This window comes from Strix uralensis, chromosome 14 (assembly GCF_047716275.1).
Source record: "Strix uralensis isolate ZFMK-TIS-50842 chromosome 14, bStrUra1, whole genome shotgun sequence".
NCBI lineage: Eukaryota > Metazoa > Chordata > Aves > Strigiformes > Strigidae > Strix > Strix uralensis.
Genome location: NC_133985.1, coordinates 7,307,843 through 7,335,420, shown reverse-complemented (window position 1 = coordinate 7,335,420; position 27,578 = coordinate 7,307,843). Strand labels below are relative to the sequence as shown.

The 27,578-nt window shown below is 41.2% G+C and overlaps 1 protein-coding gene across 2 annotated transcripts in view; it reads left to right on the top strand.

Annotated features, from left to right (window-relative positions):
* Positions 1-27,578, top strand: part of WWC1 (WW and C2 domain containing 1) — a 73,593-nt gene that overhangs the window by 33,685 nt on the left and 12,330 nt on the right. For both annotated transcript variants that reach the window (XM_074883704.1, XM_074883705.1), the window contains exons 2-12: positions 657-766; positions 6,582-6,785; positions 8,505-8,581; positions 9,518-9,597; positions 10,525-10,654; positions 11,198-11,344; positions 12,384-12,457; positions 17,631-17,873; positions 19,357-19,446; positions 21,852-22,390; positions 26,600-26,708. In XM_074883704.1, the coding sequence (XP_074739805.1) occupies positions 657-766; positions 6,582-6,785; positions 8,505-8,581; positions 9,518-9,597; positions 10,525-10,654; positions 11,198-11,344; positions 12,384-12,457; positions 17,631-17,873; positions 19,357-19,446; positions 21,852-22,390; positions 26,600-26,708 (1,803 nt within the window). The remainder of the gene's footprint in view (positions 1-656; positions 767-6,581; positions 6,786-8,504; positions 8,582-9,517; positions 9,598-10,524; positions 10,655-11,197; positions 11,345-12,383; positions 12,458-17,630; positions 17,874-19,356; positions 19,447-21,851; positions 22,391-26,599; positions 26,709-27,578) is intronic.

Sequence of the window (27,578 nt, the reverse complement as noted above, 5' to 3'; positions counted from 1 at the left end):
GGGTACTCTAAGCTTTGTTTTTAGCCATACAAGCCTTCAGACTGTTGCTGGATGGGGGTCTCTAATAGAAAAACTCCTCAGAGCAATATTATGGAAATACTTCCTCAGCTGGACAGAGTGGGTTACACATTTTTGTGATACTGAGAAACTAATCTAGTTTGTCATTAATGAAACAGAACATATTGCAATGCAAATGAGTGGAGTTGCATGACAAGTGGTCCCACAGTCCTCAGCACTTGCTATTGATTGTGCAGTCTTAATTATTCATGCTATGCAAATTGCATTTCTCATCTTGCTCCTTCTTGTCTACATATTTTTGATACAGGACTTGCCTGCAAACAGTCTTGTTCTTTCACTTGAGAGACGAGGATTGTTTCTGGCAAAGTTCTTAATGTGCTTTTGTCGAGCGAGTGCTGGCTGAGCCGGGCAAGGCTCGGGAGCTTTGTCAGAATGAATTCATCTTGCTGTAACTTCAGATGAAGAAAGGGAAGAGTTTGTGGAGTATTATGTGATAAGAACAAAAGCTTTAGAACAGTTTTCAGCTTTCTTTGTTTTCTGTACTGAAGCCCTTGTGGTACTTGTTTTCTGGTCAGTTGTTTGGAATAGACATATGGGAGTGTTCTTTTATTCATCCTAAATATTATTTTGTATTTCAGGTATACTAAACCACTAACCTTTGCAGACTGCATTAGTGATGAATTGCCATTAGGATGGGAAGAAGCTTATGACCCTCAGGTTGGAGTTTATTACATAGACCACAACACCAGTAAGTGACATATTATTGTATTTTTGAAGAGTGATTATTTTGTGCCTGTGTTAAAATATACTGAACACAAAACCACAAAATTGCTAACGGCATGTTTTAGAGTAGATGAGGTCTGCAGCTCGTGAAATCGGATCCTGTCCTTCTCCATCGTACAAGTTACTTCGATCTCTAAAACAGGAATTTGAGAGCTTTTGGTTTGCAGTCTTCAAATCAACAGTCACGTTCAAGCTAATACTATGGACACACCTCTGTAAGATTTGGCTCTACTGAGGAGTCCGACGAGGTCACAATGATCTGGAGTTTGTTCTTAGCCTGGAATTTGTCCTTGTGGCAAGACCATCAGAAACAGTGCAAAGGTCTTGTGTTAATTTCCCTGGCAGGGGTAAACGGAATGACTGCATGAGCTCCCTTTGCTGCAGGAGTTTGCACTGCCTTTACTGCGGAGGAAACTCTCAAGTAGGCTTAGGATATCCATCTCCTGAGAGGTGTGCAAGTTGGAAGAGTTAAGTTCAGGCTTGTGGCCTTACTGTCTTTGTTAGATTGCTTGCTAGACAGAAATGTTAAGCTTCATAAGCTCACTTGAATTATAGGAAGGTACAGAATTTGATATATTATTGCAGACATTGTTAGGAAATGTGTATTGGGTTGTGCTAGAACAAATCTCCTGAAAAGTAATAAACAAAATAAACCAGTGACTTTGGTTCTCTTTACAGAACAGCTCCAATTGCAGCCCAGAAGTTCACAGCAGAACCATGCCCAGGCCCTTTCGGGGGTGCTTGTAACTCATGCAAAGAGAAAAACTTTTAAAAGACAAAAGTGCCTTGAAGTTGTGGTGGTGTGTTGTGTTTTTTTTTTTTTTTTAAATCTGCTTCTAGGACTTCAACTGAGAATTTCAGCAATTTTTTTCAGCAAGTTACAAGATTTTTTTTTTAAAATAAAACTGTGGAAGTCTGGTTGTTTTGTTTTTTCTTGGCTATCTTCACACCTGTTTCTTTTTCAGCAAAGCCCGTTTTCACCTGGCCTGAGACTGCACCTTCCAGGTTTTAGCAACTTCTCTTGGGTATTAAAAATGCAGAATGAAAAAATCCTGTTCTCAAAAAGCACTAACTGCCCTCTGCAATACAAAGATGAAATGTCTTCAGATGTGAAGGTGTCACAAATATTTTTATCTAGAGCTTATGTCATCCCAATATCACAGTATTTACATATCTTTAAATGGCTTTATCCTAATTATTTTTCTGTGAGGCAGGGGATGTTGATTTTTCTTTTTACAGGAAAGGATAGTGGGGAGGAAAAGATAGACAAGTGTACAGGATCACACAAGGGAGACCTGCAGGGGAGTGGACTGGACAAACTTTGCTTGAGAAGACACAAATTGGTGTCTCCTGTAGGTGTGTTAGACCATGTCTTGTGTCCATTTCACTTCCACAAGAAAACACTCTGGAGAGTTAGTGATGAGGTTGCTTTTTAAAGACAGTCTGAATCTTAATGCTTTTTCCAATCTCACTTGGGTCTGAGTTATTCCTGTGCTGACCACACTTATAAAAGAAGCAAGAGATGAGTTTCGAAGTCTTGTTAAGCTGCTTTTCACCTTCTTCTCAATGATTTAATGTTTTCATGACTCTGTGCAGGCAGGAAGGGAGAAGAGCCTGGGCAAGTCCTCCAGAGGAGTCAAAAATATGGTTAGACTTCTCTTCCCTTCTCTGGTGGTTGAAGGTTTGCTGTATCAGGTGCTGGGATGTGGGAGGTGCCTACCAGGGTGCTCTAGGCCCAGAGACAGGGGCATGCCACCCTCCAGTGCCTCTGAAGGGCTTTGCTGTGTTAAGCAGCACTGTTGGATTAAGAGGTTCCTGACAATTCAGTTTTACCTGTGCAGTGCTTTTGTGGAAGCTGCGTGTTCCCTGTCCCTTCCTAGTGAAACATTTGTGGGGCTTGGTGGTTTTTCGCCTTGGATCAATTCCCTCTTCTGGTTTGTCAGGCAGTGTCATGTTGCAGTAGACGTAAGGGTCTGCAGGTGCTGTGGGAGCTGGCATTCTCTCCAAAAGAAATATTATTTAGCCCACCTTCTGAAGTGAACATCACAGTCACCTCCAACCACAGGAAAAACTTGGCTCAAGTAAAATGAGAGGCTGCTTCTGAGAATCCTCTCCTTGTCCCCTCTGAACTTTCTCTTCAATTTGAGATGTATTTTTATCTTTTCATTTGTCTTCCTCTCGTATCCACGCTGGAGGAAGCTGAGTGCTTCTTGTCACCGTGGCCTATCCTAGCCAAAACTGGGGCATTAACTTACTCTGCTGTCATTTGCCTAAAGAAGGATGGTTAGCTGCGGTCCTGGAGGTGGGCAGTTCAGGTACAGGAAGATAACCTTGATCTAAAGCCTGCTGTGGGACATGGAAGCTTGTCGCACCTCCTGAGTGTTTCAGGTAGCAGAAACTGCAGCGTGTAGGTGGGACAAACCAAACATGATCTTAGTTGTACATTTGAGTTGGCCCCAGGGTGAATGCACAAAGATCTGGTTGCAGGTGTGAGCCCTGTGTGGGCTGTTACCCCTGCTCTGTGCCACTCAGAAGCACCCCAGGCTTCAAGGGTGTGCAGAAAACGCTTCAAACCATGCTGACACCTGCTTAATAGCAGTTGCTCTTAAAAAGTTTCACTTCTGTGGGATGCTAGAGGCTACAAGACTTGACCTAGCATTTCAATTAAAAGGTTAAAAAGAAGAGAAACAAAATCATGACCCTATTTCTTATGCCAGCTCTAATCCAAATCGTGATAAAGTAAGCCATATCCACTTACCTTCAGCTAATCAAGAGACTTGCCTTTGTGGTTTATGTTGAAGTATCCTCTGGAGAGTGTCCAAAGCCTCCTTCCTTTCCAAGGTCTCTTGCAGATTCCCTGTGCAGGAAGGATCTGTCATCAGAGGGTGTGAAGGGGATGGAGGCATGTTGGTTCTTGTTGCACACTTGAAGTGTTTGAGACTAATTATCAGAAACAAGCCCAAGGACAGACCTAAATTAAATCTAAAGCCAGGAGCCATTAAAAAAGTGAGATGGAGAACACTTCTAACCTCTCTGAGGCAAAATAAATACAATTAAATTGAATTGAGTACCCAGAATATTCCTAATACAGTATTAATGCATAGCCCTGAGTGTCTTTCTCTGGGACAACCTCTTTGGAATTTGATTTGCACAAAGAGATGATGGTTTTCTGGGTGATGCAAGCATAGTAAGACTACATTCTTCAAACATGAAACAATCAGATTTATTTCTGACAAGCTCAACATTAAATTAAAAATTCACAAGACAACAAATGATGTAATAGCCTGCATTTCTGTAGTCCTTTCATCTGACTTTTGACTGTATTTTGCATTTCTCAGTAGCTGGGGCAGATCGAGAGCCCTTGGCCAACATTTTCATAGATTGTTGTTACATGTTTGAAAATCAGAGCTCAAAGCTGCAATCAAGGGGATACAGTTAGTGCTGTGATTACTGAAAAGATTGAGGTGAATATTTACAAAAATGGGAACAAAGTAGTTTCAGTACGTAAATGCATTGTCCATCCTCTCCATGAGCTGGCTGTCAATCATTCACTTTGCTGGGTGGTTTATGTGCTCAGGGCAGTGTCAGTGTTTCACTTAACAGAGGTGTTCAGCATTGTAGATTTTTATAGTCTTCCTCCTGGTTGCTTATAATGGAGGGATTTCCCTGCAGCAGCTTCCACCGCCCTTCTTGCGATTATAGGAAGAATGGGCTGCTAGTTTAAGGGAAAACTGGAAATAACCAAGCTTGAAGAAGCTGGTTATTACAGGTAGACTTATGAGCCAGTGTCCTGAATTAGACTTCAAGAGTTATGGGTACTTTGCCAAATACTCATTAAGCTTGAAATTAAGAGTCCTAAGTCATGGTTGCTGGTGCTTGTTCATGCAGTCAGGTCCAGGGAAGCTGCATGTCTGGGAGTATGGGGGGCAGCTCTCTGCGTAACTCGCAGCAGATGTTCCCCTTCTGGTTCAACTATGGAGAAAAGGGAGTTACTCCATCTGGGTGTGCGTAATGGTTATCTGGAAAATGGGGTTTAGGGACAAGAATAGAGACAGGAGCCATAGGTTTTCAGACTCTTACAGTTGATATGCTGCTGTGTCTTCCTGACGTTTCTTTTGCTCCCTCTAAGAGAGACCATAGTGCTGGCTGGGAGAGCACCAGCACCTACAGTTGGCACAAGTAGCTGCTTTTTCTTCAAGTTTTTTTGGGGCAGTTTTTCAGGTCCAGGCTTAGCTTTAATATTACATCAGCTGAAACATTGCCTCCACTAGCAGGACTTATAAAGGACTTTCTGTTGAAATGCTTCTACAAACTATACTATTAGTGGCTTAAAAGTGGGTTTTTTAATCATATTTTGCAGTTTCTCTTAAGTTTTGCTATGTAACTTGAAATGCCATGTGTTCTTTTGGGTCTTGAGATACTGTTAAAACCAGTTGTTGCTGGAGTATCCTGTTAATTTTCTCCTCAGCATGATCATGGACAGCTTGTGAAAGTGGTTGAGTGTCCATCCCTTGGGTAAAATCCTTTATTTCTAGTTCTACTCCTAGGATTATTGTCAAACTGTTCTCTTCCCTACATCCAGTGCATTGTGGTGTTAGTCTTATGCCTGAGTCTCTTAAGAGCTGCTCATACCTTCCACTGAGGCAGCTCTTACTAAATATTTAAAGAGGCTCTTAAGATATGCAGATTAGATTCCTACTGATAGTTTCAAGCAGCTCCTTTTTATTAATTATTCATTATGTGGTAACTAGGCATCCTTATTCAAGCATGGTAGTTTAGACAGTTTAGAGCACTTAGTCAACTGAATATTGGAACCTGTTCCTAACAAGAACATATAATAGCCTTGAAAGAGAAATGAAAAATATTTTGGACACGTCTTCACAAAACCAAGACAAATACTGACAATAAATTTGCCTAATTAGTATTAGGACTAGCTGCATGTCTGTGACCTTATGCCTTTTTCATGATTAGAAACCTGAAAAGCAATGTGTTGGTTGTGTTGGGGTAACAGAGATGGAAGTGGTGTAGCTGTTCATGACTGCGTTGCCTATGTTACCAAAAAATATTTTTCTTAAACTCCGCCTCCTCTATTCTGCAGTGATTTACTGCTGTGCCTGCTTTCAGTGAAGGAAACGTTTACTCCCTGAGATGCTGTTTATATATTGAGATGCTTTCATGAATACATTCTGAGGTTTAATGTGTCTTTATTTTCACTTACGTATGGAATCTGAGTGAGAAGATTTTCTTTCCCCTTTTTAATAAAAGCCACTTGGCAGCCTAAGAGGACGGGTAGAGTTGTAATTGCTTTCATGTTGTCAGATCCAGTATAATGCAGTCATGTGGCAATGATGTTTTCTGAAAGTTTTTATTATCAGTGAAATAGTAGCGGTATTTTATTAGTAATGTTATAAAACAGTTGCAGTAAAGATATATCTAACAGTCAATGTCAGTGTCTTAGAGCTCGTGTGTGCGTATGCTTGTGTGGATGTTTTAAGAGGCAGAACCAGGATGGCTTCAGCAGCAGAGGATGTGGGGAGTTGCATGATTATTTCGTCATGAATCGTTCCATACAGTGATTCAGCATGGCAGAGCTCATTGGAGTCCATTGTGGATCAGTGATCACCTCCTAAGAAAAAAGGAAAATGTCCTTATTCTACTTTTTTATTATGGGGTGGAGCAAGGAGCTATTTTAAAATATTGCTGTAAATGGTGGAGCTTCTCCAGGCAGCGGTACAAACCTGTATTCCATTGATCTTGCCTCCCTCTGTTTTGTCTCTAAGAAACTACACAGATAGAAGACCCTCGTGTGCAATGGCGGCGGGAGCAGGAGCATATGCTGAAGGACTATCTTGTCCTGGCTCAGGAGGCGATTGCTGCACAGAAGGAGATCTATCAAGTGAAACAGCAGAGGCTTGAATTGGCCCAGCAAGAATATCGGCAGCTGCATGACGTTTGGGAGCACAAACTGGGCTCTCAGACCAGCTGTGAGTAGTTAGTGTACTCTTATCCAGTGACTTTCTCAGTCATGAACCTGCTAGGACAATAAAATGCTTGAAGCTGCTCCTGTGATAGAGCACTGGGATGTGTTATGCCACGTCACTCTCCATGTTTGCTCAGTTTGTCTCAAAAGCAATAGCTGCCTAGCACCTATTAGGTAAAGGATAATTGCTATGAAACACTATTGCGGTTGGGTCAGTCACTGGAGTCAGCGTGCAGATTTTCAGCATGGGCTTCAACAAATGTGAAAAAATCTGATGGTTGTCTCAATGTGAAAAAAAGAAGTTAAATGGTATTTTCCTTGATTCCCCTGCCCAAAGTATAGAAACAAGGTAAGAAGGCTCATCTCAGATAGCATTCCCAGGCCCTTTTAAACTTTAACATCCCAGGTAGTTGAGTGACTGTCTCGGGGAGCTAAGGGTCTGTATTTTATGCCACGTAAAAGGTAACATTGGTGGATTATCTCTCTGCGTATGAAGAACACTGTTTGTGCTCCATATCCTTTGTCACACAGGAAACATCCGTACCTGTTGCTTCAAGAGTTGATGTAGAAATGTTTATAGAAAGCCAAATTTCCTCCTTATTGTTACTAGTTAGGAGCTGGAAAATGTCCAGAGGAGGATTTATTTCCTGCAAGTCTTCCAGAATTTTTTTTTATAATCCTTAGTATTGCAGACTTTTTATGTTCTTGCTAGCCACATCAGTGGACTGACCTCCCCCTGCTTCTATCTTGCTGAGTTATGTCTTATGATGGTGAATTCCACTGGCTAATCCTGTGCCTGATGTTAAAAAGTGTTTAAGTAGTTTTCTGTCAGTGGAAGGGTTCTTATTTGACTAGGGTCTCATCCATCATGTCTGAAGTACAGTTTTTGGTCTTTTCTTAAGAGCACTCTACCTAAGTACCAGAGCAGTATACTAAGAATGCTGTGAACATGAATTACAGTGGTGTAATGTGATCTGTCTTTAAAAATACAACCAAACAGATAGAACTAGAAATGCCTTCCCATGTTTTATAGTGCATAAACTGATGGCTGCAAGGATCAAAATATCTCCCTTGCCTACAGCTACCTCTAATAACATTGCACATTGGGGAGCTTCTGTACCGTCTGAAGCAGAAGGGTTTTAACGGCTGCTGAGAAGAGAATTCTGCTCTTAATGGGACATTGATTTAATCCAGTGTGACACATTGTATGATTGGTCATGTCCTCAAGGCTGTGAAAAGGCTTGCATCACATTTTTCTGTTTCTTCTCATTCTTTGCTTTTCTTTGTTTCTAAACATTCACTCGATTGTTTACTCAGTGAGAAAGTCTAAAAAAGAATACAAAGTAAACCTTTATGTAGTGCCTGTCCCTTCAGTTCTATGAAATGCCTTTGGAAATGCAGGAGGCGATACTATTGAATGGACTGAACATGTTTGAGAGTCTGAGTTAAATGTGTTAACCTGGAACAAATCAAGACTTTGGAGATGAAGGACATGCTCTGGCCTCTTTAGTATATACTTTCTGTGGAGCACTTGACTGCATTATTGCCTTTCCCTACCTTTGAGGTGTGAAGAGAGATCTGAAAAATGGATAAAAGGCCTACACCAGCAATGTGAGGAGATCTGGGTGTGCAGGAGTGATGGGAGCTCTTGATCTGTGGTGGGGCTGCTAGAAGAGTAGGGAGTAAGGCAAAGCTGCTAAACTGAGTGTTGTATTTGTTCTAGTGCTCTCTGGCTCATCATCAAGTTCCAAGTATGATCCAGAGATCCTCAAAGCAGAGATTGCTACTACAAAATCCAGGGTAAGTAGTACGAACAGACCTTTGCTTGCCACGAGTAATCTTCAGATATTTCCAAACTTCGTGGCAAACACTAAAAAGAGATGCCAAAGCAATTGAAAGAGCTAATATTGCCATTCTTAATCTAGGAGATAATTTATCAGAATTCCCAAACGTTACCATCTTAAGAGTTTGAAACACTTTTTTTCCCTTAGACTTTAGACTTCCGTGGAAGCTGGCAGTACACAGTGCTCTACAGATACGCCCTGGCGTATTTAGCTGCGTGCTGGCTCCTCGGTGTGCTGCAGCGCCGGAGAGCTGTGAGTTCTCTCCTGAGACTGGCAGCTGTTTTGTCCTGGGCTTAGTGCGGGTTGTTAGCAGCAGCAGTGTGCGCTCTCATGCAGAGCTCAGTTTGGGAAGAAGAAAGGACTAAAGTAAAGTAGGTCAGTCTGGCCTCTGTGGAGGAATATAAAACAGCAAGCTGTAGGGTCAGTGGATTTACAATATGTATTATCATCCTGCTGTGTTACTCATGCAGTGGGGCCTTTTAGTTTGGTATCTTGGAGGATGGCTTCTATCACTGCACTGCGACGCCTGTCCTGATGCTTAATGGTTTTTTTTAATGACTGGGAAGGTTTTAAACATTTCTAGTAAAATCGACATGTGTTTCATTCCTGTTTCTCTTGAATTTTTCTCAGCTTTTCTGCTTATGATGTTGGAACTTCCCTTGAGCCCCTTACTAAGTGGTGTAATATCTGGGTACTGGATAAAGCCCTGCTCCTTGATAATGTCCTGATGAGGATGCAGTCAGGGCTGTTAGCTGCTGTTGAGATGAACTGGTTATCTGGAAGCTTTGTTTAGAGTACTGTCTACACTGAATAAGTTTTGAATTGAATGGGTAGTGCTGTACCTAAATATTCATATAAAATACCATTCTAAAAATATGACACCTTGCTGCAGGTTAATAAACTCAAGAGAGAAGTAGCTCACATGAAGCAAGAGCTCCAGTACAAAGAGCATGGATTTCAAACACTGAAGAAGTAAGTTTGTTCTCAAGATCTTATTTTCAGTGTAGAACATCTCTGGCTTGTAATGCATCCCCCTCTACTTTTATAAATAGCTGCCTAAATAACGTAAGCTGAAATATGTTGCTGCTGCTATCTTTAGGCATATGCAACTGAAAGCAGTACACAGCCATGGGGGTAGTTCTCTCAAATCAATGCTTGTGTGTGATTGACCACATCAAAAATGACTTGATAGCAAAAAGATTTTGAACCAGGATCTTGTCACTTTTTTACTCTGTTTTACTCAGTATTGCTCAATATGGGTGACACAGTACAGCCTATTGTCTTAAGAGCTGTTGTTTTAGGGCACTGAGGAAAAATTTGGGGTGAAGTGGAAGCGAAGGAAAAGTTTCAGGTACTTACCTTTGTATGACTAGATATCTTGCATGTTTTAAATAATATCACTGGTTAATATCATATTTATTATAAAAGCCAACTGTGGTAGAATCCTTTTGAGAAGAGGGAAGAATGAGGTGGCTTTTAATTAGGTGGCGTGAGCAAATACATCCATACATGTGAGGTCTGTGCCTAGTTTTTGAAATCATGACTGAAAATATGGTAATTCTCATAGAAGGCTAAGCTGATCTTCTCTAGGTTAGAAACAAAGTAATTAGCAGCAATCTGCCCAAACATGCTGTTTTGGAGCTTTCATGTGCATCTTTATCCTCCCTGAGGAGTCAAAGAGGTGATACGGCTAAAATCACAGTTCTGAAGCTTAATGTACTTCTGAGTGGAGTAACTTAGGTGGTGATAAGCAGGGTTCTTTGTTCCTTCCATTGTATTTGTTATACTTCGGAGTGTGTTTTTCTTAATGTATTCAAGGATTGAATCTAGGATGATTAAATTAACTGGACTTTATAAAGTGTTAGCTTACTGTATTTTTTTTTTTTAATTTCCGTGCAGAATCGACATGAAAATGTCTGATACTCAAGGTGGCTACAAACTTGATGAGGCACAAGCCATTTTAAGTGAAATGAAAGCTCTCAAGAAGGCCATCACATCAGGGGAGAAGGAAAAACAAGACCTCATTCAGGTATTGAAACAGGATGACTTTATAGTATTTTGTGTTGCCACTGTTATCAGATTGAATTGCTGAGAAGTAATTTAAGTATTTTGTATTTCAGATATGTAATCAAGATTTTTATTAACATAAATTAGTTCTGTATTGTGGTTGGACTGCAACCTTTTTGTTCTTTAGATGCTGGAAATAAGTATAAAATACAACAACTAACAGTAGTAAGCACTCGCTTAGAGATGAGTGTTTGTCTCAGGGTTCATTGGTCAGGAATGAACCAGTGTGACTCTACTGCTGTCAAAGAGCTGACCTGGAGAAGCCATGAAAACCCTGTGGCCCACTTGGTCTGCCATCTCCTGCAGAGAGCCTGTCTGTCTGGGCAAGGCTGCTTCATGCTGTAGGAGGTGCAGTCCAGCCATGCCTGGCCTCAGGTTTGTGGAGTCTTAAGTGCACACAGTGAACATGGTCAGATCTTAATCTTGTAGTTTAGGCTAAAGCTATGTAGCTGCTGAGGTACTTTGAGCAGAAGTGAGCTCACCTCATGACTTTTTATGGTTTTAGAGCTTAGCCAGGTTAAAAGACAGCTTTGTGAATGACAGAGGATCCCAGTCAGACCTGTGGGCCAGCAGCATGTCTGTGGAAAGCTCCAGCCCTTTGTTACCCCGGCAGTACCTGGATGTCAGCTCCCAGACAGATGTTTCAGGAAATGTGAGTAATGCATGAGAAACCAAGTGCGTGTGGAGACATTCCTCTGAACTATATGTAGTACCGCCTTAGTATGAGTTTCCAAGCATGAGCAAGTATCTATGAAGTGATGCCTTCTCCTGGTATGAACTTCAGCGTGACCTTCATTTTTGTGTGCAATGTTAATGTATCTAAAGGCAACCTGCTGTTTCCCCACACTGTCTCTATTAGAAGAATCCAGGTGGGAATAAAAGGGAAGGAAGTTTTATATTGCCTGTAGGGGTAGCTTCTTGTGATACAAATATTCCCTTAGCTCTTTATAGCAGTGATACGCTACCAGACAAGAAACACTCAGCAGCTACGTATGGACTTAGCTCTAATGAGGACTCTTCCCTTAAGAGTGCGTTTGGCTTTTAGTGTGTTACGAGTGAGAATGATAGCATATGTGCAGATATTTTGATGCCATCAAAGATGTGTAGTACTCCTAAACCTTCAGTCCCACTTGGGCAACAAGATCATAACTGCCAGGTTGGTGCCAGCCTCAGCAAGGACTCGATCGGCACTGTGGGTCTCACAGGACATCACAGAAGCCTCTCCCGTGAACCTTTACTTAAACATTTGCAGCCACTTTCAGTCAGGGCCACACATGTGACTAAAGATCTGCAGATTTGGGCATGATGGGATGTCCCTTGTCTTTAAGACTTTACAAGCAAAGCAAGATGTCATTCAAAACAAAATGCAGTGCGGCACTTAAAGATTTCAAGTGGCAGTTAAGAATATAGATTACAAATCTATTTGTGTGTGCATGAAAATAGAAGCCTCAGATATATGTGGTAGATTTTCTTTTTCTGATAAACTAGGCCAAAAAGAGCCTCTGAATCTGGTGAGTTTTTAACTGTTTGAAGAAATCATGAAAAATTTAATCAAATCCTATTCTGTGATTGGTTTATTTAGTAAATGAGTTTGACAAGAGCAGGTGTAACTTGTAACATCATCGATTTCAATAGGGACTATCAAAAGAGGAGTGGTTACTAAGTTGCTGATTTTATATTTTGTGTCTCAGTTTATTACCAGCAGCAATAACCAGTTGGCTGAGAAAGTGAGATTACGCCTTCAATATGAAGAGGCAAAGAGAAGGTAATTCTTTGGACTGTTGTACCTTTTGGCTGTCACACGGCTTATTCTGAAGATATGTTTCACTAGAAAAGGGGCCGCTCAGATTGGAACTTGGCATTACTGCTAAATAAGCATGGCAATTTTTGAGCCAGTGTGGCTTTCTGAGCCAACATTATCATTCAAGAAATAAATAACCATCCTAGAAATTACTAAGGAGTGACTAATACATGAAGAATTCAGTCTGGCCACACCTGTGGGGACATAAGTGGGTTTGCTACCTGTTGCCAGTGCTTCCCCATTCCTAATAAAGAGACTGTACCTCAAGGCATCTCCTTACCTTATTCAAAATGAAATGTATGTTTGCATGGCTTTAAGTCTGATAAGGAGAAATGTATATTGTGTTAACACCTAACATATCAAAATATGGTCAATGGCTACAATTCCAGAGCTTATCTGCTTATCTGTAAGAACGTAAGTTTTCACCCTTGCCCTCTTATCTGAGATGAATGAAGAATAGATTTTAAAAATTCATATCTACTTAACAAGCCAATTTAAGAAAAAGTTTTCTGGGATTTACTTTTTTTAATAGCTAATAGCTAACTCAACTGTTCAGTTAAATGAAAAACCACCAAGCATTATTATTTAGACTTTGGCTGGTCTAGTCCTTGTTCAGCGATGTAACCATTGATGGTGGTGACTTCAATTTTAACTGCTCTAAAGGGACTTTGCAATTCCAGAATAACAAACTTCAGATGCATGATACAATCTGTACTTGGGGTATAGGCAAAGAGAAGGATTTTTCTCCAGTCTCTGGTTAGAGATAAGAGCTCTAAGGCAGAGGTTACTCATAACGTTCTCATTTTAGTATGTTGGCATGGCCAGTAGGCCGTGTTTCTCAGTGGCATAAAATTTGATCTGTATCTGTGGCAGTTGTCAAAGACTGTGTGTGCTCAGCTGATTTCGACATGAACTTAGACTTTTCTTCATAGGTGGAGCAATTTTATCAGAACTGTCTATTTTGGCAATCGAAGATTTGCCAAACTGTGACTTTTTAAAACAACGTTAAAATTATTAATCCTCCACATGCAGTGGTTAATTTTTCAGTGTTAAAATTGATTTTTACTTTTAAGCTTTGCTGAAGACGGCAATTTAGTTCACACTGGCTTTAAATCTTCAGATTGAAGTGGAGCACTCTTACTTTAGCCTGTATCTTTTCCAAGGAGGGACAAGTGAATAATCACAAACCTGAGAAGATAATTAATATGCTCTTTAAAAAGAGACAGAACCTTACAGAGGCAGCACAGTAGTTCATTTGAAGTAATGATGAAGGGCATACAACACAGTCTTGCAGTTAAAGAAGGTTTGATACCTCATGTCTGTCTTAGATCATCTGTAGATTTTCTCAGAGTTTAAAAAACGTTACCATGAGGAAAGATGGGTCTGAATGGGCATGAATAATTGATGCTGAAATGAAAAGATCTCCAGCTATCAGAGCACTGTGGTTTGGGCATGGCCTTTAGTAGGAGCTGCAGAAACAAATACCTTGACTGGTTTTAAGCTGGAACAATGCTATGGATATAGTGACTCACAAGGAACCTTCTGCTCCTGTGAAAATTCCTCCTTGTGATGTTAGAAGTGTTTCCTGTCCCCACAGCAGCATATTAAAATATTCCAAAAACACAATAGAAGAGCACGTACTTTGCCCATGCACGTATTATGAAGGGAGCCAAATGGTGGAAATACATTTCTCTTATTAGCTCTGCGTTATCTAGAAAGGTAAAACTTAAGGCCTGAAATCAAGATGAGTCCATATTAATTAGGATAGAACTACTAGATTTATGAGGCACTGATGATTTTGAAAGTGGACTGTAGCAGACACTGTTTACACCATTGTTGTGGGCCAGTCTAAAGGCATAGATAGAGGTGAGTATCTTGCTGAACTTCACCACACCAGAATTGTCTGGGTACAATTCTGCATGTTCCCTTACCCGACACTAAGTCCTTTCCTTTCACGGCTCAGTGAGACAACGAGAGCCCTAGAGCAGATAATGTTAAACCTGTGAAAACGAACAAAGGGCAACTGCAGTGACAAACCTTTAGCTTAATTGGTTTGGAAACTGATAATGGGTATCATGTCAAAAGAGATGGCAGTGCTGTATCTCAACAAGGAGATAACTACTGCAGCATAAATGTTATCAGAGACGTAACTAAATTATGTTGTACAGTTTGAGATGTATAGTAGTAACTCAGTTGTTACTACTCAGAACTGTTTTAGTTCCTTCAACAGTTAAACTTTCAGCTTGGGTTTTGTGTGACTGGTGGTAACTCTGGGATTTTAAAAATATGTTTTATAATATCCTAAAATGGAGTATTTTAATGTCACATTTAGCAGCATTGCAACATCGGTGGGTATTTGACTGGTCAATTTTTAGACCACACCTCCCGCTTTGATTTTTTTTTCTGGAGAAAAAAGGCTGATCTGATAAACAATTGCTAATTACTGGTTGTGGATACACATCTTAATGTACGTTTCTGTGGAGATGCATGTGCTTTAAATGATCTCCCAAGAGACTAAAAATATTACGTGTTATGCCTGTGTCACAGATAAGTCAGCTTTCCCCAGTAAAAAAAAGACTTGATATGTCAATGAATAAATCATCTAACTACCTTTTCTAGGTAAAAAGAAAGCAGTTAAATAAAACTCAAGCTTCCTGTTCTGTATTTTGTTCAGTCTTTCAAGCTAGTGGCCATTCAGAAAGATGGTATGACCTGAGCCCAGTATTGCTGGTTTCTTTGCAGTGCAAACCTAGCATGGCTCAGCAATGATGTAGTTCAGACTCAGTCAGTAAATGCTGAAGAGCTGGACATTTCAGCCAAATGTCGGACAGTCTGCAAAGCATTTCTTTTGTAATAATGCTGTTTTATTGGAAAAATAGAATACATAAACCTCCTTTCACTGAGAAGGGAAAAAAGAATGATCATTTACAAAGGGTAAAACTTGAGGTTGGTTTAACGAAGCTGTTAGACTCGGAAATGCATAGAGAACAAATTCCAGTGGAAAAGCCATATCCCTGCAAATGTATGCCAAAAGTGATCAGATTAATGCCAACCAATCCTCTTAAGCTCATATCCCTTCAAAATGCACAGAGGAATTCTTGGATTATGAATTAATGCCACTGTTAATTCTTCGTTGGAGCACAGTATTGCACTTAATCAGGCACTCAAAAACAAAACAGCTCCAAAGAAGACCTAAAAATAGTTGAGCTGAATATCTATCAATTATGGAACTTTAATTAGAGTAAGCAACCTGCTATGGGAAATGGGTTTACAGAAAGTGAGGCTTCTCTTCAGAATGCTGATCTCTAGTCTATCTCCTGTTGTGGAGGAGGCAGGTCAGTCTGTGTGAGTCTAATCCTTCACAGGCTCTCTCGGGGCTTGAGTTCCTCTTGGCCTCCGGAGCTTGGAAGGCAAAGCTTTATTCTTCAAGGCCATTCAGCAGTCGGTGTAGCTGCCCAGATCTGCATCTTATTACTTACTCCACACACTTTGATTTTGCTAGTTGGTGTTGAATTTTCTCTGTGCCTGCATGTGTGCTGGTTTGCCGGAGGAAGTGTGCACCATCCAGTGCACTTGTGTAGCATAAACCAAGTTCTAGAAAGAGATGAATCCAGATTAGTAGCTGCGACTATTTGTCGTGCCCAATTTAAGTCCAGTAATTCTGCACCAGATCACAAATCCCTTTTTAAAGGGAGATGAATATTGGACTTCCATTTTACACATACAGCATTTCACCTGTATTTCTTACATATTTACTAAACCTGAGTGAGAGATTAACCTGAGTTAATCACACAAAGGGGCATATATGCCTTGAGTCTCTAGTCTTCAGTCAGGTGAATTATTTTTGCAAATATCTTGCCTTATATTGCAAGATATTGTTTGCCTGCTAAGTTTTTGTAATTTTTCCACCCCAGCCCATTCTTCCCTGCCTATTCCCTGCTCCCCACTTGATCATTTTTGATTGTGCAAGTTCCAGGAATGCAAGTCTTTGGTAACTCTTACTCAGCTTCATCTGTACTATTGTTTCTCACCAAACTACCATGATCACCCTGTCCGGTCAAGAAGAGTTGTAGGTCAATGAGTCCAGAGGAGACAGCTTCCTTTGGGAAGACTGACATTACTGCCCTTGGTTCTGTATCCTGGCCTGCTGCTGTTTTGTCACTTCCTTCTGTATGTTACATTGCAAAGCTGATCATTTGTGAAGCTAACTGAGCAGTTCACATACGTGGGAAATTGGTAATGGGCAGATAGTTGGAGTGAGCAGCCTTCTCACATGCCATGAGCTATGCTCTCCTCTGCTATCAATCAAGATCTTGCTAAATTCCAGATCTGTATTGCTGTTGCCTTTAATAATCATCTTCCTGCCTGAGATAATGTGGTATGGTGCTGAAGGATTAATGATACAGACTTTAAACTGAAATCTGTAATGATACCTCTAATGAAAAAAGACTAAATTTCATGCAAATGAGCAGCTCTGGATTTAGATAGGATTGTGTTTTCTCTTTGACTCTTTGCATCCTCAGGTGCCCATTGCACCAGAAGAAGCATACCTCGTTAATGTGTCCAGAATGCTCAGTGTTGAGTCAACAGTTGGATTCTTCCAGTACCTGTATGCATATGATTAACTTCCTCATTGTAAAGACAAAAATAGTTTCTAAACTTTTGAGTAACCACTGAGCTTTATCAGCCTATCTGCATCGTATAAATTTCTTTTCCATAAAACTAATTAAAGATCAGATATTTGCCGCATGATACTCTCCACACCAAGTACCGCGAGGTCATTAGCTGTAAGGCATATGAGACACCCTATAGTATAGTTGACAGCATTTTTCAAGATCCAAAATTTCTGTTATGCTGTTCCCTGACTGGTGGACACTGTGGGTTAGCTAGAGACTTAGCTTACCACTGGGAGCAAACCTGAGTTAAAATCTCCTTCTGCATGTCAACCTCCTGGCGTGGCCATCCCTTGACAGCGCCCTGGTAAGGAGGGCATGAGGGTGAGGGTAGTTGTCCCTGAGCTGAGAGTCTTCTTCAGGGCAGTGGAAGATGTGGTTGGTTGTGGTGTACCTTTGTGTGTCTGGAGCAGTAGCTCAGACACTCCTCATGGAATAACTGCTTTTTTTTTTTTTTTCTGCAGAATAGCAAACCTGAAAATACAACTGGCTAAGCTTGACAGTGAGGCCTGGCCTGGCGTGCTGGACTCTGAGCGGGATCGTCTAATATTAATTAATGAGAAGGAGGAGCTCTTAAAAGAAATGCGATTTATTAGCCCCAGAAAATGGACTCGAGGAGAGGTGGAGAGACTGGAGACGGAGAGAAGGCGCCTGGAGGAAGATCTTCAGGCTGCTAGAGACACTCAGAGCAAAGCTCTAACTGAGAGGTAGGTTAGTGGGCATAGGACAGAGCTTGCCTTGTTGGACAAGAGGTACCTGGGAGCAAGCAGCAACATCCCCTGGCTGAATGCTGATAGCAGTGTGCCCTCAGATTTCCAGGAGACTGTTTCTACTTAGAGGGTTTCTGAAATCATCTCCCAAAAGAAACCGCTTGCAAGTCTTACTCCCCAAGTGGGGAAAGGTTGTTGTTCCTACAAATGGATCCTCTATGAGAATGTAAGAAATGCTCAAAATAGCACAGTATAATGTTAGTGTACTATAATGTTTCTGTATGCAGCTGGCACCTCACAGCAGCTTCTACAGTTGCTGTGCAGTCTGGAACTTGGTAAATGTCAACAGATGGAATTTTAAATTTTTTAAATTTGTTTGTTCTGAGCATCCTTGTATGTGATTCCTGTAGGAACTGATATTTGACAGGGCTGTGGGAGTTGCATGGAATATCCTGTGAATCTAAACTAGCTGAAAAAAATGCCAACTATCCTCCCTAATTTCACTTGTGTTGCAGGGGGGGATCTCATGGGAATGTACAGTGAGGATGAATACTGCATTAGGCATTTCCTACAAGCACTTTACAATCTGGATGTATTAATGCGGTGGCTATGGCAATGTTACTTTTAGCTGCAGTCTCTTGAATATATATGGAATAGGTGTGTTGCATTCACTCTCTGTGTGGTTCTCTACTTCAGCCTCTTCTGCATGCTCAGTGTCGAGACGACACCAATTTTCCATATAGTCTTTTCATGGTTTTATCATGCTGGAAAAAATGTAGGCATCTCGGATGTTTCAGCAGCAAGACTTTTACCAGCCTGAAATATCTGTGGTTCGACAAATGTTTCTGGTCCTGCTGTAAGATGAACTCTTTTGTTTGTGATTTTTAGGAATATGGTCCTGTTCTAGTGTGCCAAAGAAACAGCATGTTTCTGGAGAAGGATTTCTTGTCCAGAGGCCTGTTAAGTTAGGGTATGAGCACCCAAGTGTGCATGTTTGAGTCTCAAACCAGTTAGGGTATGAAATGAAACAGAGATGTTGCTGAAGTCCATAACTCATGTAAAGCCATATTGAGATGGTTAATAAGGAAATCATGTAAACCTTAGTCATTCATAGACCTTGCTGAAAGCAAATGAAAGCATTTACACCTTTATTAGCACAGTAAATGTAAGAACGCAGTAGTATATAGCAAGCAAAATCTGTCGGAATTTTTTTGAGGCCTGGTCCTAGAAACATTAACTTTTATAGTACTAGCTGTAATTGTTTTCCCTGTTGTGAATATTTGCAGGATTGAGTTCCATATTTTAAGAGTATTGGAAGTTGGTAAACAGCTACACATCTTGACAAATTATGTCCCACATTTTACTGTGTATTCTTACTAACTTTTGTGGAATTTCATAGAAAAAATAGGATTTTCCTTTAGTCCTCATTTTAAATAGTAAATGCTGCTTTAGCTCATCTTTTTCTTCTGTCTTCTCTTAGATTGAAGTTGAATAGCAAAAGAAATCAACTAGTCCGAGAACTGGAAGAAACAACACGATTAGTTGCAGTGTTGCACACCCAGCTGAAAAGGTATGTAACCTTTTACAGAAGTTGTTGGTGCTTTAACTGTACACGGTGTAACCGCATTTCTCTGCTAACAATTTCATCTCCCGGCTGAGAGGTTTAGAAGGCCTTTCAGTTATAGTGGTGATCTAAGGCCCCTGTGTAGTCAATGGAAAGAGAAGCCTCAATGATTGTATGTCCCACTCAGTTTAGATGGATGCTTTAGAGTGGGATAAATAACCTCATGGTGGTGCCTCTGCCTGACAACAGGAGTTTGCACAATCCCTTCTGTTTTGGACATGTAACATTTAGGTGACTAAAGATAGGTGAGATTTTTTTACTAATGTTTGAATTACTGAAGTATTATATTAATAAAATACGTTAAAGACAGCTTAACATTCACAACAGCAAGTAAAGTGAATCTTAGTAATACACGTTAATGTATGAATGTCATGATAATATTTCTGTAAATGAATTCCAAGTGTGCTGTTGCTTGCAGTATAGACAATGCATTGAGATATCCCTGAATGTGTTGTGGTTCATATGGTATATGGAAATATTTCTGCAGTTGTAATGTCATCTGGTTGTTCAGGCTGTAGTTTTGGAAGAGCGTAGGATTACTGTTTCCAGATAAATGCATGACTGCGGGCACTAAGGCCAAATCATCATTAGCTAAAACTATGTTTTTATCTTTTTGATTAGGAAGAGTTTGCTGGGGTTTTTGTTTTGTTGAGGTTTTTCCTATCAGTGTGTACTGAATTTACTCTGTTTGTAGCTTCTGCTCCACTTGGATTCTGTTTCATTTTGTGCAGATGACACTGGAAAGACTGGAAAGAAATCATAGTGCAAGACTGACATGTAAATAAGCCACCATGGAGAATAGCTATCTATGATGCTCTTGTGCAGTGGAAATGCATCATATTTTCATTTCATCTAGCTGATTAGGGATCTTTAGAGGTGACCAAGAAGCATGCGAAACTAATTTCTTCCTAACTACGTGCTCAGTGTTCTTGGCATGCTCATTCATAAGAATAAGCATTTGTTATATTAACCCCATAATGCAAAATGTCTGGCCTTCAAAGGTATGCACAAAATGAAGTTAGGCCCAGTTCTTGATAGGGAAAAGATTAATTAAAAAACCCTCCCTTTTCATGGTGAAATACACTTGAAAAGCTGTAAATTTATTAGTCCTCGACAGATCTGTATATGCTGCCAAAATGCAAAAACACCTATAAAAACATCTATCGTGTTTCACTTACGTTTCAACCAAAGGCTTTTTTGAACAAACTTGGTGCAGTGCACATCTGTCATTCAAAGGCAGAAGACATTTTGTGCCAAAATTATACTAAATTCTGCATACCTGCCTTTTTCTCATAAGGTCATGGGCATAATTATACAAATGCAGCTTCTAGCTTTTACCCCATAAATAATAAATAAGGGATTATTAGACTTATTAACATCCTCACTGTTTTTCAGTGGGGCAACTTAAGCCACTTATACATATGCAGAAATTTTTCAGTAGCTAATCCATATCTGAAGTGAGGGTTAAGGGTCTTTAAACAGTCAGTAGCAAGCAAGGTATTTAATATCTAGAGCAGGAGTGTTGGTTTCAATGGAATTTCTAGGGATGGTATATGTTGTAGGCAGTACTGGAGGATTTGTTGGTTCTTCTGAGCAGTAAACAGTGTGCTGTGGTGTCTGGGCTTTCTCATCTGAACAGACTTCTATTCAGCACCTGCTTAAAATTAATTTTGCTGTCAGTTATGTTCTGAACCTCAGTCTCTAGGGATAAATAATTTGTGTGAACTGATTTCACAGCCCAGCCCCAACTCTTCCCCTTGCTCTTCTGGCCCTGGATTCCGTGTAGCAGTCTTTCACATAGGTAAATCCTGCCAGCTTTCTGGTAGCTGCTGACTGTTGTGATCTCTGAGGGCCAGTTCCAGGCAGCTGTGATACTGCCTTTTGGCTCTGGGACCAAGATTGAGGCAAATGGAAGAAAATTTCCATTCGGTCAGACAGTTCATTGCAGTAACTTCATCTTCTTGCATGGGCCTTGCTGTTTTTTGTGGTCTGCTTTAGAGCTTAACAGGAATCATAGATTTTTTTCCAGACAGATGCGGGAGGAGAATGTTGTCACTAATGTTAATTGATCTGAAACTATTCATTAGAGTTGTTTTGGCTAAACAAGGACCTTTATGAGGTTGATACGGTGAGTAGAAAAATGTGTATGAACTATATTATTTTTATTGAAAAGTGACCCAGCTTTTCTGCTGGGCAAACTGTGGTTCTGGATTGTTGTGGGGACTAATGCATATGGCCTGAGCTAATAAAGCAAAATGTACCATGTGGGCTTAGAGATTTGACGACATTGCAGTGTTTTCCTGAGAAATCAGGAGATACAGCATAATGATTTTCTGACTTGTTTCCTCCAGTCTCTCCACCAGCATGCTTTCCCTCTCCTCGAGCAGCAGCCCTGGTTCTCTTGCATCTAGCAGAGGATCCCTTGCCACTTCCAGCCAGGATTCATCCACCTCAGCCAGTTTCACTGACCTCTACTACGAGCACCTGGAGCAGTTGGAGCAGTTGGACTCAGACTATCAAAACAAGCTTGACTTGCTCTTAGAAGGAGCTACTGGATTTAGACCGTCAGGCTGTATCACCACTATTCACGAAAACGAAGTAGCAAAAACTCACAAAGCAGATACCACCAGTCGCATACAGGCTCTGAGGTCATTGTCTGGTACTCCAAAATCCATGACATCGCTATCTCCAAGATCATCTCTCTCTTCTCCATCTCCACCTTGCTCTCCGCTGGTGATAGACCCACTCCTAACTGGTGATGCGTTTTCAAGCCATATGGATTTTGATGATGCAGAGATAAGTACAAATCTCTCAGAACTCACCCTAAACAATGGGAGTGGCAACTGTAGACTGGAAGAGCCTAGAGCAGGAGATAAACATCTAGGTCAAGGTATGGTAACAGACTATTTGCATGCACATGCATGCATTTATTTTTAATGTCATTTATAAAGCATTGAGAAGCAAATATTTCAAAACCTGTCTGTCATCTTGATATCTTTGTGTTGAAGAGTGTCTTCAACTGTGTGTTCTACCTTGCTTGGGAGAAAGGGTTGGTGTTTTAATTTGTACACGAAAAATACTGCTGATCTGATGAGTCTTGCAGAAGACTGTATCAAGGTGTGTTTTCAGTGTACCTATATGCATGTGTACACAAATTACAGGGATTTCATGTGCAAATACAAATGGTTGTTGTGGGATTCCTGGTTTAATTTGGAGCTAAACTATTCAGAATGTCATCTAGTGTTTTGGGTCTGGGAGTCACATAATGCCATATTGACATAAACTTTTTGGCCAAGCTTTTGAGGAAGGCTGGGAAAGCCATTTAGCTTAATAGTTAACAAATGATAATAAAAATCTTTCCCCATCACCTCAGCATGCACAAGGTCTTGCTCTACCTCCCAGTAAATCAGTGGCAATGAATTTATTAACTTCAGCTGAGCAGACATGTCAAGGCTGTGCTTGAATTTCTGCTGTTTTGAGGGGGATGGTCTCTTAGCAACAAAAACGTGTTTAGATTGTGAGCATGATAAAATAAGACATTTAGAGATAGTGCATGTTCTCATACATGCATATGGCTTATTGGTGGGTGGGAAGGGTTCATCCTTTTTTAGAATGGTGGCTGGGCTGAAGTGGATGGAGAGCAGCAGGCAGCAGGCAGGGCACTCGTGCTAGGGCCTGTCTGAAGCCCTTGTGACTGTAGTTGGGAGTCCAGTGGAGATGAGTGAAATAGCTGGAGTTGTAACTGCAGTGAAGGAGAGCTTTAAAGGCCATATAAACTTGTAAGCTATAGTTGTATGAACCAGCAGTGCAGTTTGTTTCTGTTTTTCATAGGATTATAAAACCGCCGATGTGAATAGAGGGAACTAGCACCATGTTATCATGGCCTTCTGCATTAAGAAGGCTGACACTGTTTAAAATACAATAGAAGACACGAGTACAGATCTTCCCCTTTGAGCTACCATTTTCCAACAAGCAAGAGGTATTATGCATTTGAGTAGGAAACACTAATTATTCTTACTAGAACTGGGTGCTGATTAGTTTTAACCTCTTTAGCTCTTCAAGATTTGTCAAGGCTGTTAAAGTGAAAGCTCAGGTGTTAAGCAGATTAAGTGATTATTGCTGTTAGCCAGTCAGCAGACAAAATAATCACCATAAGTAGTTTATTTCAGGGCAATAACGAGATGAGATTTTACTCCTCAGGCATTTTGGGGGCGGTTCAATGTAACACCCGAAACACGGTGGCGGGATCTGAGGTGGTCACTACTTGGCCTCATGGGCAAAGCGTGCTCACATGTTGCTGTAAGTAGAGATGAATAGTATATATCTGAGGGATTTGCTTTTTGTTTCTGTTAGAACAGAACCTCTGCTACCTTTGAGGCTGAAATAAGATTTCCTCTCTCACCTGAGTGATACCTGAACAATTTAGGTGAAACTAATAGCAAAACCTGGAATCTGGCAGAGTCTGGCGTTCTCTGAGGAAATGGCGTGGATGTGAGGACAGCGCATGACATGACTCTTGAAGGCCTTGTCATGGTGTGTCCCGGAGATGCCATGGAAGGGCAGATGGCAGGAAGTGAAGAGCAAACTTTAAATTCTTGATATGAGTGGGAAAAATGGTGAAAAAACTTAGGAAGTGTTATCTGCCTGCATGGAAATATAGAAGAGAGTGCTGAACTCTTCCATAAACTTTCTTTTTAGTACGATACCTCTTTAGAAACTTAAGGCTTAAAACAGAAAATCCAAATTTTATGTTAATTAGCCACATGAGAAAGTTACAGGTTCAGTGCGTGTGTAAGACTCGCAGGGCTGAACTTTCCAGTCCTTTGCAAAGAAAGTAAGGAAAAGGATAGCTGAATGATGAATCCTTTTCAGGGAACCATTCATCTTTATCCAGGTTTACCCTTCAGCATTCTGCTGTACAAAGAGATACCCACTTCATTGCTGGGTTTTGTGCACCTTCTGCATTCGCTTCCTTGGCTGCAAGGTGCTGGGGTGAAGTAGTCAAAAGTGAAGGCTTTCTGTGTTGAAATAACTAGATGGCATTGGTAATTGGAGAAGAAAAAGAGGTTAAGCATGTGGAGACGAACCTGCGGTTGTGGTTTGCTTCCCAGTAAGCAAGCCTCACACAAAGGGACTCCTGGCACAGTGTTTCTGGGAGCAGCGTGTAAAACTCAAACAACAAAACTCTTGATCTAGAAAGCCAGCCAATGGGGAAGAAATTATTTTCATGTTAAAACCATGGAATACGGAGGTACAAAGCAGCATTGAGGAAAGAAGAAACATAGTTTTGACTCTGCCCACATACCTCCAGCATAGCCTCTGATCAGGAGTGCAGCAGGGGCCAGGCCCTTGCACGCAGCAGGAGGGAGGATGGATTGAACTGTGAATGCCAGTATTAAATGGATCCATTTGTTTCAGTTAATGACTGATATATTGTGTTACAGATGCTAACTTTTATTCATGTGGTTTGGCCTCTGGGGAAAAGGTCTGTACATTTATTTCTGTCCAATGGTTCCATGGGAATACCAAGATGAAAAATTACCATTCAGTGGTGTTGCCAAAACATACATGGATAAATGAGCCCAAATCGCACTTGTGCACTCAATATATTGGTGTTACCTGTAGCACCCTCTACTGTTGATTGTAGAAAAAGTCCTTGTATTATTCTATAACCCTGTGTTGAGCTTGCACGCTTTTTGCACCAATGTTTTTTCAAAGCTGTTTTTAATTCTTTAAGTGGCTTTATGAGACTGTGCAAAAAAACCCCACCCAAACTTGCTATGTAATAAAATATGGGATAGAAACCATATATTGGTTTGGGCGCATGTGCTTTCCTAAGGCTACGGGAAAGAGGGACCGCTCCTGGAAGATGAAAGCCCTCTGGAGAGGAGTGCATTGCCACACTTCTGCTATGGGGTTAGCTGCTCCCAGTGTGACAAGGTGGCTCCTCCTCACTCTTGGAGCAGGTCTCCCAAAGCCCTGACAGCGAGGGAGAGCTACAAGCTGGGAACGTCCCAGTGCTCGTTAGCCACCTTGGCTTCAGTTCTCCAGACTCTCAGCTGAAGCATATCTCCACAGAAATGTGATGGTTCAAGTGAAAAGTTGCAGAAGTTTCCAGAGCGTATCTTCCCCTGTTTTGTAGCACAAGAAATCTACGTGAGATAACACCTCTGTGCAAAACTCCTTGCTTCAATTTCCTTGGTTTCTCTTCCCTATCTCCTTTTCCCTGCATTCCTGCATATGGCTGCTACTTTAAATCCTATAATCTCTCCTTCTCTCCATGTTTAGCTAATTAACCTGGTCTTTCTGGACCTATCTTCTGTCCTGTGTACACTAACCTTTTGGGTTTAGGGGTAGGTGGGTGGTGGTTTTTTGCTGTTCCCCTCCTTGAGGCTAAACTTGGTATAAGCTCTGCAGGCAGGATATACCCCTCCACATAATCCATACTTGGCCAGAGCTTGATCAGTAGCAGATGCTCAGCTGCTGATCTCTGGGTAGCGAGGACCAGAAGGCCTACTACCTGCTTAAGGGTGACTTGCAGTAGGAACTATTTTATTGGTTCATATTTATAACTTCACTAGAATTTAGAGGTTCTGCTGCTTCTGCACATTTCCCATCTTGTCATGGGTACCTCCCTGCCTTTCCAGGGCTTTGAAAGTCTCTCCTCACATTGCCTGCAAGGACCTGTGCCCATGGAGATGCCAGGGGCAACCAGCTGTAATGTTCTCAGCACAACCGGTGTGTAACCCCACCCTGTGGGTACACTACTGCAGGACCCAAGTATTAAATGGGCATTGAGTGTGCAGTGAAGCCCTGCGTTTACCTCCACCACACAGGCTGTTCCTCTGGTTGTGCAGGGGCTTTTTGTTCTCCAGGACAGTCAGGCACGTACCTGAAGCACTAACTTCACGGTGGCTGCTGAGCACAGCCTGCTCTACCTGTGTCCTCTCTGTCTTCAGAAACGTGCTGTTGCTTAACAACGCTTGGGTGGGGAAAAAATGCAATTCAAGGGGAGGATAAGAAAAAAAGCTGCTCCTGATCCAGACAGTTTGTTTTCATTAACACCTGTTTTTTATTTTCCTCTGTGCTTTTCTGATAGGTATAAATACAGCTGGAGGGACGGCACTGAAGGTGGCGTGTGTGTCAGCTGCAGTGTCTGATGAATCTGTTGCTGGAGATAGCGGGGTATATGAGGCGTCTGTACAAAGGTAGACATCAGATCTCTCTCTAGGAAGAAGCCAGTGGCTCAGCTTTGCACACAGCATTCAGCTGCAATACTGCTGGTTATGATCTTTTTTATAACTTGGTGGCTAAAGTTCTCAATCTCAGATTTCTTAAAACTTCTGAAAAAACTATGAGCGTGTTGAATTTGATTATCAAAATGACCCATGCTTCCCATAATAGAAGTAGCTGAAAGCAGGCTCACAGAGAACTGTTTGAACAGCCGGTCTGTTTGTGAAGGTGATGCTAAGCCATGACTGCTGCCTTGACGGGGGTAGCGGAGCCATCTGGCAGGTGTAAAGTTCCCCTCCTGTCAGTCAGCCGTTCTGGTGTCAATGACAGCCCTCAGTCAGTGGGAGAGGACTTCGGGATGTTTAAGGAACGTAGCAGAAGCACCTTGAACTGCCTCGTGGATGTATACGTGCTGCGATGCAGTTCCCGAGTGCTTCGATTCGGTGTGTGATTTCTGCAGGACTTCTCCCCCTAAGTGCATAGCTTATAGCCAGAGCTGGGCGTCACTGCTCTTGCTGGGTTTCTGGACCTCCCTTACTGCTTGCTAAAACTTTCTGGGGTGGTTTGACAAAAAGTTCCCTGGAAGGTACTGATACCCAGTTTGGCTGTATCTAACATGGATTTTCCTACTGTTTTTATTGGCAGAGATGAATTACGTGGTCATTTGTTGCAAGACACAACTGTAGAGGTTAAAAATTGCTCATCTCATATTCCCCCCATTCATTCATTCATTATCTTCATTAAGTCTCTAGATATATGAGTAATTTTTAATGTTTACAGCACAATTCACTTTGACAAGAAAGTACAATGCTCCTGTAAGTTAGACCTCATGGGCTCAAGCCAGG